Source organism: Prionailurus bengalensis, chromosome B1 (assembly GCF_016509475.1).
Source record: "Prionailurus bengalensis isolate Pbe53 chromosome B1, Fcat_Pben_1.1_paternal_pri, whole genome shotgun sequence".
NCBI classification, from domain to species: Eukaryota; Metazoa; Chordata; class Mammalia; order Carnivora; family Felidae; genus Prionailurus; species Prionailurus bengalensis.
In genome coordinates, this window is record NC_057344.1 from 73531366 (window position 1) to 73550415 (window position 19050).

A 19050-nucleotide genomic window follows, 5' to 3' on the forward strand; every position below is an offset into this window, starting at 1 on the left:
GGTGTAGTTAACATACGGTGTTATGTTAGTTTCAAGTGTAAATATAGTGATTCAACAATCCTATACAGTCCTCAGTGTTCATCCGTGATAAGTGTATTCTTAATTCCCTTCGCGTATTTCATCCATCCCCCCACTCACCTCCCATCTGGTGAACTTCAGTTCTCTATAACTAAGAGTCTTCTTTCAGACTTGCCTCTTTTTTTTCTTTGTTTGTTTGGTTTCTTAAATCTACATGACTGAAATCCTATGGAATTTGTCTCACTGACTTATTTCACTTAGTATTATACTCTCTAGATCTATTCATGTTGTTGCAAATGGCAACATTTCATTCTTTTTTATATCTGAGTAATATCCCATTGCAAACATATGCATACATATGTAATATATATCATCTTCTTTATCCATTTATCCATTGATGGATACTTGGGCTGCTTCCATAATTTGGCTATTGTAAATAATGCTGCAATAAACATAGAGGTGCATATATCTTTTTGAATTAGTATTTTTGTATTCTTTGGGTAAATATCCAGCAGTGGAATTACTGGATCATACAGTAATTCTATTTTTAATTTTTTGAGAAACCTCCATATTGTTTTCCACAGTGGCTGTGCCAGTTTGCATTCCCACCAGTAGTGCACAAGGGTTCCTTTTCTCCACATCCTCACCAACACTTGTTTCTTGTGTTTTTGATTTGAGCCATTCTGACAGGGGTGAGGTGATATCTCACTGTGGTTTTGATTTATATTTCTCTGATGATGAGTGATGTTGAGCATCTTTTCATTCTTGTTGTTGTTCTCATGAGTTTTTTTCCCAAGGTCAAAATAGGGAGGATGACCATGAAAGCTATTTCTAAAGCATGCTTGCATTTTATGGGCAATATTAGATTCATTCATTCATGCAACAAATACTTACACATCCTCACTATGAGCCAGGCCCTAGCATTATGGATGCTGGAGAGATAACAGGGGGCAAGATAAGTATAATACTTGCTCTGGAGAGTAAATTCCAGTAGGAGAGAAAATTAATAAACAAATAAGTAAAAATATATAATGCAGTGCAAAATAGAGATAAGGACTCTGAAGATAAGCAAGACAGGGTAAAAGGAAAGAGTATGGCAGAAATGAGTGTGACACTCTTGGATAACGTGATCAGGAAAGGCCTCTGTGATTAGGTGGTCTTTGCAGAGACTTGAAAGAAATGGAGAGGCAAGTTATACAAGCTAGTGGGCTCTGGGACCATCAAGGAGCCCAGCATATCCAGAAGGGAGTGAGTGAGTTGGAGAGTAGTGGGAGATAAGGACAGAGAAGTAGCTAGGGTCAAGTTAAAGGGTGTGATTTTACTGAGGTGACGATGAGAAGCTGTTGGAAGGTTCTGAGCAGGAGAGTGACATGATTTGATGCCACTTGAGTTGTATCTCTCTGGCTGCCTTTACAAAAAGTGGATGATGATACGGTCACTCAGAACACTGGGAGAAGAGCGGATTCGGGTGGTAGGTATCAGGAGTTCTGTTTGGACATACCACATTCGAAGTGCCTGTTAGTCACATGAAAGGTGATATCTAATTGGTAGTAGGATGATGCATGGATCTGGAGCACAAGACAAAGATACCGATATTGGGAAAACATATGTTGGTTTAGTATATTGGGCCTGGGTCAGATCACTCAGGAATGTATTCATTTCCTAGGACTTCTATAGCAAATAACCATCAATTTGCTAGCTTAAAACAACAGAAATTGTTATTACTCATAGATGTGGAGGCTAGAAGTCCAAAGTCCTTCAGGACCTCTCCCCCTCCCTTCTATGTCTCTTCTAGCTGCTAATGCTTGTTGGTGTTCCCTGATTTGTGTCCCATCACTCCAATCTCTGCCTCTCTCTTCTAAGGGCACTTGTCTTTGGATTAAGGGCTCATCTGGATAATCTACAAGATGCTGCTCTCAAAATCCTTAACCTAACCATGTTTTGCAATATAAGGTAATATTCACTCTTCTATCATATAAGGCAATATCCACAGGTTCCAGGGATTAGGACATGGACATGTCTTTTGGGGGCCACCATTCACTCACCACAGGCAATGGGTGTGGATTGAAAAGAGAAGCTGACTCAGGACTAAGCTGTGGGACACTAGAGTGTTCAGAGGCCAGGAAGAGAATTCAGAGTCAGTGAAGGAAATTGAAAGGAGGTCAGTGAGGCGTCTGGTGAGAAGTGTTTCAATGAAGAGATGATGCACTGTATGGAAAGCTGCTGAATTGTGTAGAAAACAAGGATCGAGCCTTGATTATTAGACTTGATAAGACACAGTCATTGGTGAACTTCTCAAAATTGTGTTCAGAGAGTGGCATGATTGCATCTGTTGTGGTTCCCAGTGCCAAATCCAACTTCCACTGGAATATTACAATCCTGTTTTCACTGTGGGATCAGTGGTTGGCCAAGCACTTAGAATCTAAAAAGTCATTTTGTAATTTCTTTTTCTTCTTTCTATTTGAAGTTATCTTTGTGAGCATATTGTGTCAATAACTTGGTTTCTTCAAGCAAACTGTTATATGCTCATGGTAGATATTTTTGGAAATTACAATAAGAAAATTAAAATGGGATATTTCATTTGAAATTTCATCTAAACAAGCCATTTTTTTGCAACCATTTTTTTTCTAGGATTTTTTGTTTGATCGCTCATGTTTCTAATTGGGCTTTCAGGCTTTTCTATCAATGTCACTGAATTCAGTGATATGATTTCCCAGGAGTAGGTAAAGAACAATGTTGCTGACAATGTGTTGCCGTATAACTTTCGGTTGTCTTTTGGGTTTTTGGATAGCACTGTGAATGGCTGGGCAGGTAACCTCCAAGAAAACTTCCGAGTTGTTGGAAAAGGGACCCTCCCAGATTGAGAGGCCTGTGCTGGTGAGTCAAGTGCAAATAGATCCATTCCATTTATAGAACATCAAAAACATGTATCCAAGAGCCAGTGTTCTCAATTTGTCTCTACAGATATTAATATAAGGGAAGTGGAAAAAATTAATTTCAGAAAGGTAATAAGGGAATCAGTGAAACCTTAATATCATATTAATATTTTGCATTTTTATAATATCTGCATTAAATTTGTGAGCAATCAGACTGAGGGAGAACAACTCTTGTAAGTAAGTTTAGAGTAAAATTCACCAGACTGATCTCAATCTAAAGCAGGTAAATTGAGGGTAAGATGAAGAACACAGGGAGAGCACTGAAAGTGCTGAAATGTGGCTCTTTGAGTAGACTCAGGAAAAAAAATCCCCCTGAGATCTACCCTTGATCCCCAAACTAGCACGATAAGGTGGTGATAATAGACTCTGACAAGACATTTCTCTCTTTGATTTAAGCATCTGTCTCTGAAGAAAAGGCCCAATGAGCTTATTTACCAATCAGATTTCCTCTTGAAGATTTGGCAAAGCTTTTTCCATTATCTGTTATTTAAATTGCCTACATTTATGTGTAAGACAGTGGATATTGGAAAATATAGACCTCATACAGATGCTAAATTACTTATAGGCATTCAAGACCTAATCCTACTAGGTAGAGTATGTTGTTCTAGAATACTAGATCAGTATTTCTAGGAAGTTGAGTAAAACTAGGGAGGAATATATTCTTATTTTAGAATCTGAGAATCAGAATCTGAGCTGCTGACATAAATTGAGATCAGTACTCTTATCCCACTTTTCACTTTTCTATTTTGCCTTGCCAAAAGTCCAGATGAGAGAAAGTTCTCAAGGTGGAAATAAGGAAACTTGCTTTATATAAGCCAAATTACTTGTTAATATGTGCTACTAAAGGCTGAGAATGAGTTTTAGAATTTAAGGTTCATTGTATTTATCTTCTAATCAAGCCCAAATTATTGAGAATACCATATGTTTTTAGAAGATATATTTGGTGTCTTTGGGAACTTGAGGCTACTAAATCACTAACAGCTGCCAGAATGGAATAGACCAAATGTACTTGGAATTTAGTTCTTTGTAGTTGGGAAGTTTGTGGATTTCCTGGTTCAGCCCATCTGATGAGAAGAATAACTCACAAACATGTTAGCTGGTTGCACAGAATAAATAATATTGCCAGAGAATATGCAATAGACAAGAGTGAAAAGAAATTTACAAGACTGTGTCATCAGTTGAAAACAAAGGCAATTAAAAGAGGGGATTAATATTGCCCATTGTTGAGTTTCATCAGATGCAGTGGTTCTCAGCCTAGGCACTGTTGATATTTTGGGCCAGATCATTATTTGTTGTGGGTTATAGGATGATTAGTAGCAACTCTAGCTTCAACCCACTAGATGCCATAGAACCCTCTCCCTAGTTATGGCATTGCCAAATGTCCTCGTGGGGGTAGACTTGACCCTGATTGAGAACCACTGTGTTAGACTACTCAGAGAACCCCCAAAGTCACATCCCAGTTGTATGCTCAAGATAGAGGGGAATGAAGGGAAGCCTTACTGAGAACATTGATTGTTGAACATGTTATTAATATGAGGTTTCGTTTGGGAAGCATAATAATTAAGGTAGAACTCCTGCATGCATATTGTACTAATAAAAAGTATATCACTTTATTTTTCAACCTAGAGTTAAGTGCTGTCCAACTGCCTGGATTTGAGTCCCAGTTTTGACAGTTTTTAGCTATGTGATCTTTGACAAGTTACTTAAGCTCTCTGAGCCTGACTTTTCTGGTCTGTAAAATGGAGTTTGTTTTAGGTTATAAGCGTAAATCTATGTTAAGCAGTTAGAATAATACCTGTTCTATAGCACTATAGTTCTTTGACTTCTTTCTTTCTTTCTTTCTTTCTTTCTTTCTTTCTTTCTTTCTTTCTTTCTTTCTTTCTTTCTTTCTTTTGATTAATCTTCCCTTAAAGTGCTTCATTTAAGTGTTATGTAGATGTTTGCTGTTACTGTTAGTAGGGTTAGCAAATGAAAAGAACTATACCAAGCCTATGAGCTCAAAATGTTTTGGGTTAAATATAGTCTGTTGTGTTTCTCACTGTATATCCCCACAGTTAGTATAAATAAATTAAGTGCTTTCATAATTTCAGTTACTTCATCTTTTCTACTGGGCACAAGACTACTGCCAACAGAAATGGTATTTATGGTCAAAGAGAAAGGGATCCTTACCTCTGGGCATTTGCAGCTGCACGTCAGTGGTTGGCAAGCCGAACATGGGCTGGATTTCATTTCCATGCACCCACTGGGCGTAGTGCCTCTGTGTAGTAGTCAGTGTGCTTGACTGCACAGGTCCTGATGGGGGCATTGTTCCTGGAAGGAAACCTGGCTTGGAAACTCAAACCTCCTACTCCAGGGTGAATTCTGTCAACTGGATAAGGTTACTAGTAATCATGCCATTTACTGTCTTAATTTCTCTGCCCTCCCTTGCTGCTCTGAAGGGTGGGTGCTTGAAGAGCTTGAAGAGCTTGGATAATGAAAGTGACTCCACAGATACATTGTCAAACTGTTAGCGTATGGATGTTTTTAAACCCTTGAAGTTGGATGGGATCACGGAGGCACAGTGAGAGGAGTAAGAAGACAAAGGACCAAGGGCTGAACCTTAAGAATCTCAAACTTTCAGAGATCACATGAAAGTATAGGAATGGGCAAAGGAAAGTGAGAAGGAGAACTCAGACAAGGAGGAGGAAGGTGAAGTGAGCTGTCACACAGAAGGTAAAAGGAGAGAGTTAAAACTGAAGCCTATACTTTGTTAATGGGTGTGGGGGTTACTTGGTTGTGCAAATGATGATAGTAATTTATGACCAACTGAAAAGTAATGTTAACTTTTCCATTTCCTTACTGATCACCCTCTTGTTTTGTAGGTTAAAGCTTCTGATGCAGATGCAGGACTCTATGGCTTTGTTGAATATTCTCTTTATGATGGATTCCAAAGCTATGACACATCTCAGGCATTCCAGATCGACCCACATGATGGGAGAATCTGTGTTTCTCAAGACATCGACAGGGAGAGGGATCCAGCCACCTATGACCTCTTGGTGAAAGCTAAGGATGGGGTAAGTGTTCACGTATGAAATTTTAAACATACTCAAAAGCAAACCACTTTGTACACATCAGAGAGTACCAATGATTATCAATTAGCCAATCTTATTTCATAAATCACTACCTCTCTCCTTTGCAAATACCAGACATTATTATATATCATTTCATCCATAAGTAGTTCAATAATATCTGAAACAGATAATTACTTTTTAAAAACATGACTACAATAAATTAACAATAATTCTTTAATAATATCTAATATCCTGGGGCGTCTGGATGGCTCAGTTGGTTAAGCAGCTGACTCTTGATTTAGGCTCAGGTCATGGTCTCAGAGTTTTGTAGTTCGAGCCCCCCATCAGGCCCTGCACTGAGAGTGCAGAACCTGCTTGGAGTTCTCGCTCTCCCTCTCTCTCTGCCCCTCCCCTGCTCATGCTCTCTCTATATCTCTCAAAATAACTAAATACACTTAAAAAATAATATCTAATACCCAGTCCATTTAAAATTTTCTGGATTATCTAAAAACATTTTTTAAAAGGTGGCTTATTTGAAGTAAGATCCAAATGAGTTCAGAAATTGATTTGATTGCAATATCCCTTGAGTTTCAATCTGTAGCAGTCCACTCTCCCCCCGCCCCCACCCCACCCCCTGCCCCTGCGCAGCTTACCTTTTCTCTGATGGTATTTGTTTTTGGAAGAAATCAAAAATTTCCCGTAAATTCTCCACATTCTGAATGTGACTGATTACATCCTTGGGATTTATTTAATGTGCTCTTTTGTCGTATTTTCTATGAAGTGGCATTTTAAGCCAGAACCCTTATTAACTTTGGGTTCATTTAGGTGGCGCTGTGTGCTTCTTATTCTATATCAGCAGTCACATGCCATTACTCCATTAGGGTGTACAATGTGGTGATTTTTGAATTCTATTATTTTGCATTTATTATTTGGAATTCCTCTACTAAGAATGTTCTCTCATCAACTATTTGATTATGCTGAAATACAATTCATAGAGGAGAGGTAAGATAAGGCTTGATTATTTCTCTTTATCAGTTTTAGAATAATGAGTTGGTGCATTTGCTATCCCCAAAGGGTACAGATGATTTTTTTCCTACTCTGAAATTATAAAATTATAAAATTCCTGGATTTTTATGTTTGATGCGTTTCATGCGTTGCTGACATTAGTCTTTCTGATGTTCATATTGACTCATCTTAGTTCAGTAGAAGCACCTTCAATTTGACTCTTAGGTCTTTTTTTCCTTATGGTAAACTTTTAAATTGACATATAAAATGCATGCATAAAGGTGTACAAATTGTAGTACAGTTTAGTAGATTTTTGCAAAATAAACACATCCATGGAAGCAGACGAAGAAAGGGCCCCTCTCTTGGCCTCTTCCTTATCCCTCACCCCCGCCTTTAAGGTTAATCACTGTTGATTCTAACAACAATCACTGTTGACTTTAAACTTTAAGCTTTCAGCTAATAGATTGATACACTATGTGTTTTTATTGTTTCTTTTGCCAAACATTATTTCTGAGAATCCTACAGGCTGTTGTGTGTAGCAATAGTTCATTTGTTCTTATTGGCTTATAGTATTCTTTTATGGGAATTTGTGATAATTTTTTATTCAATAATTGATGGCATCCGTTTTAGGCTACTACAAATAGTGCTTCTATTAATATTCTTACACATGTAACTTGATGAACAAATGTAAGCATTCTATTGAGTATATATTTAGGAGTGGGATTGCGAGATCTTAGGAAAGCCAAACAAATTTTCAAATGGTTGTACCACTTTATATGCCCACCAATAGAGTAGGAGAATTTTATTTTCTCTACATCCTCCCAACATTTGGTATTTAATGTCTTTTCAATTATACCAATTCTGGTACCTATGTAGTGGTGAATCACTTTGGGGTTTTACTTTGCATTTCCTTGATGAACAAATGAACTGATGAGCAGTTGATGAGCAAAATACACATGTTTATTGACTCTTTGTATAACTTGTTTTGTGAAGTGTCTATTCAGTTCTTTACCTGTTTTCTATTGTATTGTTGGGTTTTTTCCTTGTTGATTTGTATGAATTCTTTATATTTTTGGTATTCAAGTCCTCTGTTGGATGTATTTATTGTGTATATCTTCTTGCATTCTGTGGCTTGTCTTTTCATTCCCTTAATAGTGACTTCTGAGGAACAGAAGTTGTTAACTCTAATAAAGCTCCATTTATCAATTTGCTTACCTTTACAGCTGGTGCTTTCTCTGTCCTTTTAGGAGTATTTTTTACCTTAGAGACATGAAGGTATTATCTTAGGTTTTTTCAAAAACATTTTTGTGTAACCTTTCAGTCATTTTTTTCAGTCTAGTGAGAGGAAGTCTTGTTATTTATTTTTTTCCAGCATGGATACTGAGATGATCATTCTTCCATCATTAGAACGTCACTTTTGTTGCAAAGCACATGGTTATGTATGTGTATGTCTATTTGTCTATACTGTGCTTAATTAAACTTAATTATTTAAGCTCTATAATAGGTCATGATATTGTGTATTCTTTTAGCTTTGTCCTTCTTTTTCAAGATTGCCTTGACTATTCCTGGCTCTTCCATTTAGACTTTCAAGTACATTTTAGAAACAGTTTGTTCAATTTTTATTACATTACAGCAAAGATAACCTGTATACACACTGTTCTGTATTTGATTTTTTGCACGTAGTCTATTTTGGAGGCTTTTCTTGTTTCTTTTTTATCTGCTTACTACTCCTTGGTTGGGTATTGCTAACACCTCTCTGGTGTAATCGTTCTGTTTTGAATGTGGTAGGCAGATCTACGTACTTAAGACATGAGTTGTTGGGAAAAATGAGTCTAAATAAATTTGCTATAAGTAAACATGTAGAAACTACCATGAAAATGCAGTCATTTATATTTGGTGAAACTACCATGATTTGATTAGATTTTTCAGCCCTGACTGTGTGGTTTCAGGAATTCTTGCTTCTTTGTAAGAAAAGATGTAGGAAACAAAAGTAGGAGTAAACAGAGGAATTTAGATTAATTCAAATCTACGTGATTATTCAAAGCTCAATGTATGCACACAAAAATATTAACGCAAGACTTCAAAAATATATTCTTAATAGATTTTGAGACAATTGTAAAAGGCCATCCTAGAAGTGAAAAAACAGTTTAAATCCAATTCTGCAAGTAGTTAAACATCTGTTTCTAATTAGTTGATTTCAGATGATCTTGTAAAAGTGTATAAAGAAATTATCTTAGTAGAAGTAAGATCGTTTAATGCCGCAAATTTTTTGTCTCCCAAAAGCAGTGCAGTTAATTAGGATTATTGGCAGTGGAATAAAAAAAAAATCAACCCAGATATTTAATTTAAACCTCCTTGCTTTTGTTTGTTTCCATATTGAACCTGCTCTACACGAGTTATGAAGAATGCTTCCTTTTCCTCTCAGCTTACCAGACTCTATTGCAATGTTCACGTGCATCTTTAACCGTCTCTCTATAAAGCATTGCCAGACTGAACAAAAGGGATGTTTTATTTCCCAGCCAAAAGGTATTTTATTTTATTTTAATTTTTTTAAGTTTTATTTATTTATTTGGAGAGAGAGAGAAAGAGCATGAGCAGGGGAGGGGCAGGGTGGGGGAGAAGAGAGAGAATCTCAAGCAGGCCCAGGCTTGAACTCACGGACCATGAGATCGTGACCTGAGTTGAAATCAAGTCAGATGCTTAACCAACTAAGCCGCTCAGGTGCCCCAAAAAGGCATTTTATTTTAAAGATAAATGAGAAATTGTTTACCAACAGACTGTGAGCAGCTTTTTGCTAAATTTTAGAAATCAAAGAAGAGATGATCTCTAGGTTGATGATTGCTATGATCTGAATGTTTGTCCCTCTCCTCCCCAACTCATATGTTGAAAACCTAATACCCAAGGTCATGATATTATTAGGTGGGGCCTTTGGAAGGTGGTTAGGTTGAGAGGGTAGAGCCCTTATGAATGGCCATTAACATTCATATAAAAGAGGCCCCAGAGAGCCCCTTGGCCTCTTCTACCTTCTAAAGACACCAGGAGAAGTTGGCAGGCTCCCTGCCTTCACCAGGAGTTGGCTGTGCTGCCGCCTGATCTTGGACTTGTAGCCTCCAGAACTGTGAGAAACAGACGTCTGTTGTTTGTAAGCCACACAGTCTATGGTACTTTGTTATAGCTGCTGGAATGGACTAAGACAGTGATGTATGTGAGTCATAACATCCTTCTGTTTAAAAACCCCTTATTTTATAGAAGGAAAACTCTCTGACAAAGCACAACATACTTCAGTTTTGTTAGAGCAGAAACAACCTTCCTGTCAGGGTACTCCATATTCAAGATTTCGCCCTGCTGTTTGGTTGATTTCCTCCTAAAGCAGGTCTTGGCACAGACTCGAGCTGCCCTGCACTCTGAGTAGTTTAATATTGGTTTCATTATTATTTAGGTAGGAGCAAGGGAATGGCTGCCACTGGGGAAAAAAAACAATCTGTTATACTCACACATTCCAAGAAGGAGGGGGGCACGCCCCATGATGGGATGGGGGTGTGGTATATGCCCAATGGGAAGCCCTGGGGTGGGTGAGGAGGCTGAGGGAGAGAGAGAAAACTGTGGTCAAGTGCCTTTCTTGTGGTTTCCATGGGAAGGAATGGGAAAGGCAAAATGAGCAGTCTTAGGCTTGGTTAGTTTGAGTACTTTCAACAAGCTCTTGTGCATGGAGTCTGTCTCTAGCTGTCTGTCACTTGACCGTGGGGTGATTAGGATAAATGAATAGTGGTTTGGTGTATGAAAGCTCAGTAAAGGATGTGGTGGGGGTTTGGGCTTCAAACTGGTTGGTTTGCATTTGAAAAGCATGCTCACCTGGTCCTGGACAGTCCTCCAGGATCGGCAAGGCCCAATGTCAAAGCATCAGACACAGAAAATAGAAGACATGGCTAATACACTGCTCTGGTGCAGAGTTCCCTCTCAGAGGAAGGCAAAGGGCTCACCAGAACTCAGTATACTTAAGGCCATGGAAGAGAAAATCTTTGCAGCTACCTCATTTCACTCTAGTTTATTGGCAGTAACACCCACGTGATAATGAGAAAATTCACTATTCGATTTCACTTTCGGCCCAGCATAGGCTCTTAAATCATCAAAGGCAGTGCTTTTGCCATGGCCTGGGCTGCTTTCAGCCCTTTGTTGTCTTTTGTGTCAGACCCCACGTGCTCCCACGCAAGCTTCACTCAATACTGCCAGGTCCTGGGCAGATAGTCCACGTACTTTTCATCCGATGCCATTGGGGACTGCTCTTCCTCTTCACCTTCCTCCCCACTTTTCTCTCTGGTGGCATCCTCCTCCCCATCGTCCTCTCTTCCTTCTGTATCTTCTACCTTATCTCTGTCCTCTTCCAAGTTTATGTCCTTTACATGCTCCCGAGTGTGTGACTCCACGTGTACTAAAGTCCTCCACTTCTCCATCCTGTGGGCATCAGAGTAATACAGATCATTCAGGAGGAACTGGCAGTTCGCTTGTTTCAAATGTGCCCCCACAACAATAGAGCAACTCCTGCTTCTTGGCCAGCATGGCAGTGGGGTAAGGACGTGGCCCTGTCAGAGGGCTGCTGGCTTCATCAGAACCGTCTTCCTCTGTCCTGGTGCCTGGGGCAGATCATTTGTTCAGTGCTAAGCATCACCCCATCCTCTGTGACCACCTTTTTGACCACATCCGGGGATTCCTGGGTCCTGGCTTCCCCGCATTCCTGCTTGTTATCACTTTCAGGCTCTGCTTTTTTGTTTTTGTTTTTTTTTTTTTTGACTTGCCTATGTTTTTCTTCTCTGACCTAAGTCCCTTCAGCTGTCTTGCAAACCAGAGGCTCTTTGTCGTGTCACGGAAGTACAGGCCATCAAATAAGCCACCCTCCAGGGTTTCTTCCTCTTCCTGACTACAGACACCCCCCAAAAAGGAGTGTCTGATGATTCACAGCCACCAAAATGCTAAATCTAGCAGTGAGCTGTATTCCCCAAGAGATAATCTGAGTCCACACCTATTTGCCTTTTTTTTTTTTCTTCCTGAGAATTTAGTGGAACATATTTGAATGTAGGGTGTGTTTGGCCACCTTTATTGACTATTTCCAATAGCCTCCACAGATGATTGTCCTCCCCTGTGGAGTGGAGTCACAGACATTTGGCAGCCCAATTTGGGTGTGGGCACTGTATCATGGGACAGCTTGCTCCACATGAATGTGTCCGGGCTAAAGGTATGCATATCATAGTGATAGATGCGATCCCTTGTACCCTCATGGAAAACACCAAAAAGAATTAACTGTGCCTTTCAGGCTACTATCTGATACCCACTTTGACTTAAGGAACCTCTTATTGGTTTGACTTGCTCTCAGGCCTTGGTTACCAAATGAAGGACCCAACGATCTGTGTAGTGGATACGGTCAATTCCTCTTTCTCCGGATGATCAGAGAACAACACATTCAATGTTGGTGAAGGTGGGGAACATGTGTTTCTACAGTCTGAGTCTTTGTAGCATCTCGTGTCTGAAAGTGGGCTATCAAAGCTTCAAGGTCTCCTCTTTCCCCAGCTCTTGGACATTTTCTTCTCCATCTTAGTGGCCTTTTCTCCTTCTAATCCATCATGTGGGTCCAAAGCCGCACAAGGAGACCTAAGGAAGGAGCTGCATGTGTAGCCCGCCTGGAAGCAGATCTTCACGGGTGCAGTCCCGGTGATGCTTTTTTTTTTAAATGAACGTCTTTTTAAAAAAATTTTTTTAATATTTATTTATGAGAGAGAGACAGAGAGCAAGTGGGGAAGGGGTTGGTGGGGGGGGGAAGAGAAAGGGAGACACAGAATCTGAAGCAGGCTCCAGGCTCTAAGCTGTCAGCACAGAGCCCAACGTGGGGCTCGAACTCACAAACCATGAGATCATGACCTGAGCCGAAGTTAGATGCTTAACCGACTGAGCCACCCAGGCGCCCCTAGTGATGCATTTTTAAAGACAAACTAGAAAATCTCTCCCCCTGCCCCCCCCAACCATAAGCATTTAACAGTTGCCTATTTTTCACTTTGTTTTGGACTTAAAATTGCCTCCAATGCTCCTCCGTTTGCCTCAGAATATACAAGAGGAAGCAACGTACGTGCTTATGTGGCTGTGTGTGTACATGTGTGTATATATGTATTATCCAATGTGCAGTATTTATTCTGTTGTCTGCATAATCTTTATAAATTTCCTCTCTGATGAACTGTGATTTCTATAGGGTGATCCTGCCTCTGTCATAATCATTCTGTGCAGTATCCACTAGCAGCATATGTCCCTAATCAAAAAGGCTGGTAACCATGCAGATAGCAATCTACCTTGGATTTGAAGAACAAATGAACTCAGATAAGACATTTTAGGTTCAAGATGTTGGATTTTAGGCCGGCATGAATTAACTTAAAACCATGAACTGCACCTTGACAGAAGACCTTCAACTGACATAATTACCCTGATAATCCCTGGTTTTTCCTCTGATACTTTCTCTCTCTAATATACATCCTGAAAGCTCTTTGGAAGGAAATCGCTAGGAACCCATTTGCTGGTGGTCACTAAAAGACTGTTGTCAGTCAATACAAATTTTGTTTTTCTTAGAAAATACCTAGATGTTCTGGGCTTCCTTGCTGCTGCTCTATTCATCCTTGTGATGACTGTCAAATTTTTTTTTTAACTCAATCACTTCTCCTACTCCACTGGTATTACTTCTGAAATAATCTATTTTGGCTGCTACTGCTGTTGCTATTTATCTCCTAGAAGCCATGAGAATGCTATAAATTGCATAATGAAAACAAATAATTGGATTACATTGGAAAGCAAGTGGCTTTTCCCAATAAAGTGCTCTAATTTAATTATTCCATGCTTATCTCCAGTTCCTTGTTTCCTGTTCCCATTCACTTTCACCAAATGAATCTCTCTTTTTGGTATGTATGTATTAACATTCTGTCTCCATTTTTGTGACATCTGAATTTGGTAGCTGAAATATGTGTCTAAGATAAAGCTATTTCAACTCTACCTCATCACTCCAGGCTTAGGGGAGAGTTGTGTCCAACTAGCAATATAGAAGATAAATTGAGTTAGCCCTTCAACGTTATATATATTCATGAGAAAACTTGGCTATTAAAGTACTGCACAGTTGTGTGTACAGCCAAAAGATCTCTAGAAGAAACCTTGCTGAGTAAAAAGCTCACGTTCATCTTTCCTCTGGCTTTATTGAAGTATAATCGATAAATAAAAATTGTATACAGTGTCATGTGTTTTTTGTTTTATTTTTAAATGTTTCTTTATTTTGAGAGAGAGACAGAGAGAGAGGGAGAGAGATTGAGTGCATGCATGTGAGCAGGAGACGGGCCGAGAGGGAGAGGGAGAGAGAGAATCCCAAGCAGGCTCTGCACTGTCAGTGTAGAGCCCAACTCGGGGTTGGATCTTAGGAACTGTGAGATCATGACCTGAGCTGAAACCAAGAGTCAGATGCTGCTTAACCAACTGAGCCACCCATGACACCACTGTCATGTTTTGACATGCGTATACATTATGAAGTGATGACCACAATCAAGCTAATTAACATATCCATCAGCTCACATAGTGAGTGATAAGAGTGTTTAAGATCTACCCTCAGCAAATTTCAAGTACACAGTACAGTAATATTAGCTAAAATCAACAGGCTGCGCACTAGACCTCCAGAGCTCACTCATCCTGCGTAACTGAAAGGTAGGGCGCACTCATTTTAATTTCAATAGATTATATTATTCACAACTTCCAATTTTCAGTTGCTTTTTTCCTATCTTAGATTTCATTGATTACCACTCCCCTCACTCCAGTTTCAGGAATAAACTGCTGCCCTGTTGCTCATGTTTTCTAGCTAGATTGTCTGAACTATATCTCAAACTGATTGCCTACCATTTTTTCAAATACAGTACCAGGATTAATCCCTAAATGTCTGAGCTACCACTCTACCTCATTCTTATCTCTAGAAGTTTAAGCTTCCTAGCCATCCACTGTTATCCATATTCTCATCCCCATTCTGCTCTGTTCATCCTTTAATTTGTTTTTTTTTTAAGTTTACTTATTTATTTTGAGAGAGAGAGACAGATGAAGAGCAAGCAGGGAAGGGGCAGAGAGAAGGAGAGACAGAATCCCAAGCAGGCTCCACACTGTCAACGCAGAACATGATATGGGGCTCGAACTCACAAACCATGAGATCATGATCTGAGCTGAGATCAAGAGTTGGACCAACTGAGCTGCCCAGATGTGCCCATCCTTTAATTTGAACCAGTTACCGCCTCACCCACTCTGTCCTCCCAAACTCTTCTTCCATGCCCTCAGGAACTCATGGTTCATCATTTAGCAGACTCCCTTAGAAACTTGTCCTGGTCTCTGACTGCTCCTTTAAGTTCTCACCTTGGTTAAAACAGCCTGCTCCTGGGGTTACTGATTCCTGTCAAGCTTTCCACAGAGAAGCCCATATTCCGCTAATCATGAACCAAGAGGGAGGTGTTGAGGTGGGTGCTTGCCTAACTGATTGCCCCATGCAACATCTGAATCATTTCTACTCCTTTCTCTATCAAAAACCAATTCACTTTTGAAATTTATCTTGCCAGGCCATTCCTTGGACATGCTTTCTTGTTGCTATCATATTCTAAACCTCTGTGTCATTTAGGACCATTACACCTTACAATCTTCCTCTCTACCACTGCATCTATTGAACCATCCAACACCCTGAGCGTCTCACTTCCTTGACTTTCTCACTTCCAAGGATCATCCCCTATAATTGCACAGCCTCTGAAATCTTGATCTCAAGCATGCTGTATTCTGATAAGCACTCTTATCTTTCCATCTCGCTTCCTGTAGCCTCTCCATTCTAGCTGACAGTTCATCCAGGTTGGGATCTCTAGTTTATTGACCCACCATTAAGTCATTCAGTTGCAAAATCCCTTTAGTTCCCTCACTCCATAATACTGTCCAGGTGAAAATCCAGCACTGTCTACACCAGACTCTGCCTTTTCTCCAAATAACACTTGAAGGAGAGGTCTTTCCCTTCCTGACTACTGTCGTTTACATTCTTTGCCTTTTTTCCTATTTTTTCCTATTCCTCCAATATTGTGTGCTTTCAAGCTTCGCACTTTCCCAAACTACTCCCAGCTTTCACAACATGCCTTGAGGGGATTGGAATTCAGGTAGGTTGGTTATAAGTCTCTTACTATAATTTTTTTAGTTTTGATTTAAATTCCAGTTAGCTAACATACAGTGTAATATTAGTCTCAGGTGTATAGTATAGTGATGCAACACTTCCATACAATATCCGGTGCTCATCACGACAGGTGCACTCCTCAATCCCCATCACCTGTTTAAACTGTCCCCCAGCTCCCCTCCTTTCTGAGGTGATCCCCATTCTTTTTTTTTAACTAAAACAGTTGACAATTTTATTTTCACATTTCACGATACAAATGGAAATTGCTTTTTTTTTTTTTTTTGTCCCACTACTCCCTTGTAAAAACTGTTCTCTGTTTGATAGGAAGGGGGAGCAAGTCTTCCTTGTCACACTGTTAGAAAACACCCAGAGTCACAGCACCATGATCTCCTGGTGAAGAACAAGTAATATAAAATGGATATAAAGAGGTTCCTGTCTCACCTTATCTGTCTGGTCGAGTCATTCCTGGCCGAGTGGGTACCATCATGGGACGGGCGGGAGGTCTCATCATTGGGGGCCCAGGCATCATTGGCATGTGGCCTCCCATAGGCGGCCTCATTCCAGGAGCAGGTCCCACTGGCATCATCCCAGGAGGAGGAGGGCCCATCATTGGCATCATGGGAGGGCCCCCCATATGGGGTGCTGGCATCATACCAGGGCGAGGAGGACCCGGGAGACTAGGGGGAGGTGGAATCATCGCCCCTGCAGGAGGAGGAGCAGAGAATGGAGTAGGAGGAATCTTTCCTTGCTGAAATGCAGCAGTTGTTTTGTCGATCAGGCTCTGGGCTTGCTCTTCCATCCATTTCTTTTTTTTTTTTTTTTTTTTAATTTTTTTTCAACGTTTTTATTTTATTTTTGGGACAGAGAGAGACAGAGCATGAATGGGGGAGGGGCAGAGAGAGAGGGAGACACAGAATCGGAAACAGGCTCCAGGCTCCGAGCCATCAGCCCAGAGCCTGACGCGGGGCTCGAACTCACGGACCGCGAGATCGTGACCTGGCTGAAGTCGGACGCTTAACCGACTGCGCCACCCAGGCGCCCCCATCCATTTCTGATAGTAGTCTTTCACATTCTCTTTGTGTTTCCTACCACTGCAGTGTGTCTTTCTCACAGATGGAGAGTCATGGGTGAGGTATGTGTCGCAGTAGTCACAATAAAACTTAGGCATGTTGCTTTGCAGACCGTTGGCCACTCCGTCCCGCCCCCATTCTTATTTTTTAATTTTGATCACTTAATTTTTAAAATCATAGTAACACTCTGTTTTCTCTTACTGTAATTTAAAAAATCAAGTGATTAAAATCACGTCCAAAAAAACCCACGACTCGTGGATAGGGAAAGAATAAGACAAAGTTAAGAAATATTCATGGATGGAATTTATGGGGTGTATTACCTATTCCCAAACGTAGCAGCTGCAGATAACAAAAATGTACTCTCTCACACAATTTCTGAGGGCCAGGAGTCTGGGTGGTTGTGACTCAGCATATCTCAGAGGCTGCATCATCAGGATAGTCTTAACCAGGTGGACTGAAGTTTTGTTACAGAGAATTGGGAGGTAAACACTAGGAGGGAAGTGAAGGAAGATGTGTGGAGAAATCTAATCTGCTTTCCAGGCTCCTCCAGACTCTGTAACTGCACACCAGCGGGAGACCGAAAATCTTGTTTGTTTATGGGGACCCATCTCCAGGATCCCTTCAGCACAGAGCTTTCTCTCCATTTAGCATATGCCTACCTCTGAATCATGAAGATCCACAATCCTTTTTCTGTAGTTCTGAAGCCCCAAAGCTCTCAGATAGAAAGTTTGTTTTGTTTTGTTTTTATTGTCCTTCTTATTTCATACCAATATTATATCAGCAATATGTATACCAATATCACGTTAGCAACCAAAACTAATGGCATATGTATTTTGGTATAAACTAAAGATAACAGAGAGATTAACGATAATTTTGAAAAAAGAGAGAATTATACGATACGATTTTATAAGATTCCAAATGTAAAAGAAACAATAAGAGAGGAAACACAGTACCATCATAGTTTATTGAAACAGGAGCCCTGCATGAGCATTAGAATTGACCTAATTCAACATCCCCTCAAAATAGAAAGTTTTTAAATCTCATTTAGTGAGAAACCTGACTTGAACGGACCTGAGGCCGTTCATGTTTAAATTCATGTTTAAATCCCTCTAAATGTGTCTTTCCATACATTTTGCTGCAGAATATTAAGCGTTTGGTTATGTAGGGCCACCCCAGACCTGACTAGGTACATGTGTACCACATCACCTTCCTAAAACTTGAAACATCCCAACACTAATCTATCTGGCCCCAAGTATTTAGGAAAAGGAGGCTGTAAAATCTTATAATGATGTGATTAACCACTATAAATGCTCTCATACATATTGTATCGCTCCTGCTTTACAGAAGATGCAGCCCAGACTCAGGGACTATCTGATTTTCTCTCATCTGTGGTCCCAGTTGCAGGCAGGGCAGACATTAGATTGAGATCATTTGGCTCCAGATTGTTCCACTGTGGCATAAACCCTGTTATACAGTGTTTGTCGCATAGATTATAAACAGGGACTCTGTCTTTTTTCTGCTAAGACTAAGTCCGTGGTTGGCATTGCCCTTAGCATAGTGTTTTAAAAGGTAGAATTTATACCACAATTCTTTAAAAAGTCTAATTTAAAGGAAGTCACCAGGGGTTTGGGGGATAAATGAATCTCTAGTCCCGTTCCAGATCTGCAATTCACAGTCTCATTTACCTTGGGCAAGTCACTTAGTTTCTCAGTGCTTTGGTGTGCTTATCTATAAAAATGAGAGAAACCATCAAAATCTTTAAAAAGGGAGAT

The 19050-nt window shown here is 40.0% G+C and overlaps 2 protein-coding genes across 2 annotated transcripts in view; one reads left to right on the forward strand and one right to left on the reverse strand.

Moving 5' to 3' along the window:
* The first annotated feature begins 2817 nt into the window (after window positions 1-2817).
* The window catches only part of LOC122468918 (protocadherin-23-like), a 125734-nt gene continuing 109501 nt past the window's right edge, over window positions 2818-19050 (forward strand). Inside the window, 2 exon segments of the mRNA XM_043555857.1 lie at window positions 2818-2895; window positions 5816-6007. Of these exon segments, the coding sequence (XP_043411792.1) occupies window positions 2818-2895; window positions 5816-6007 (270 nt within the window).
* Window positions 16438-17407, reverse strand: LOC122475276 (U1 small nuclear ribonucleoprotein C). The gene is made up of 2 exons (XM_043567081.1): window positions 17258-17407; window positions 16438-17011 (listed from the first exon to the last, which is right to left on the reverse strand). Exons 1-2 carry the CDS (start codon window positions 17374-17376, stop codon window positions 16651-16653), a joined length of 480 nt encoding a protein of 159 aa, XP_043423016.1. The 5' UTR covers window positions 17377-17407; the 3' UTR covers window positions 16438-16650.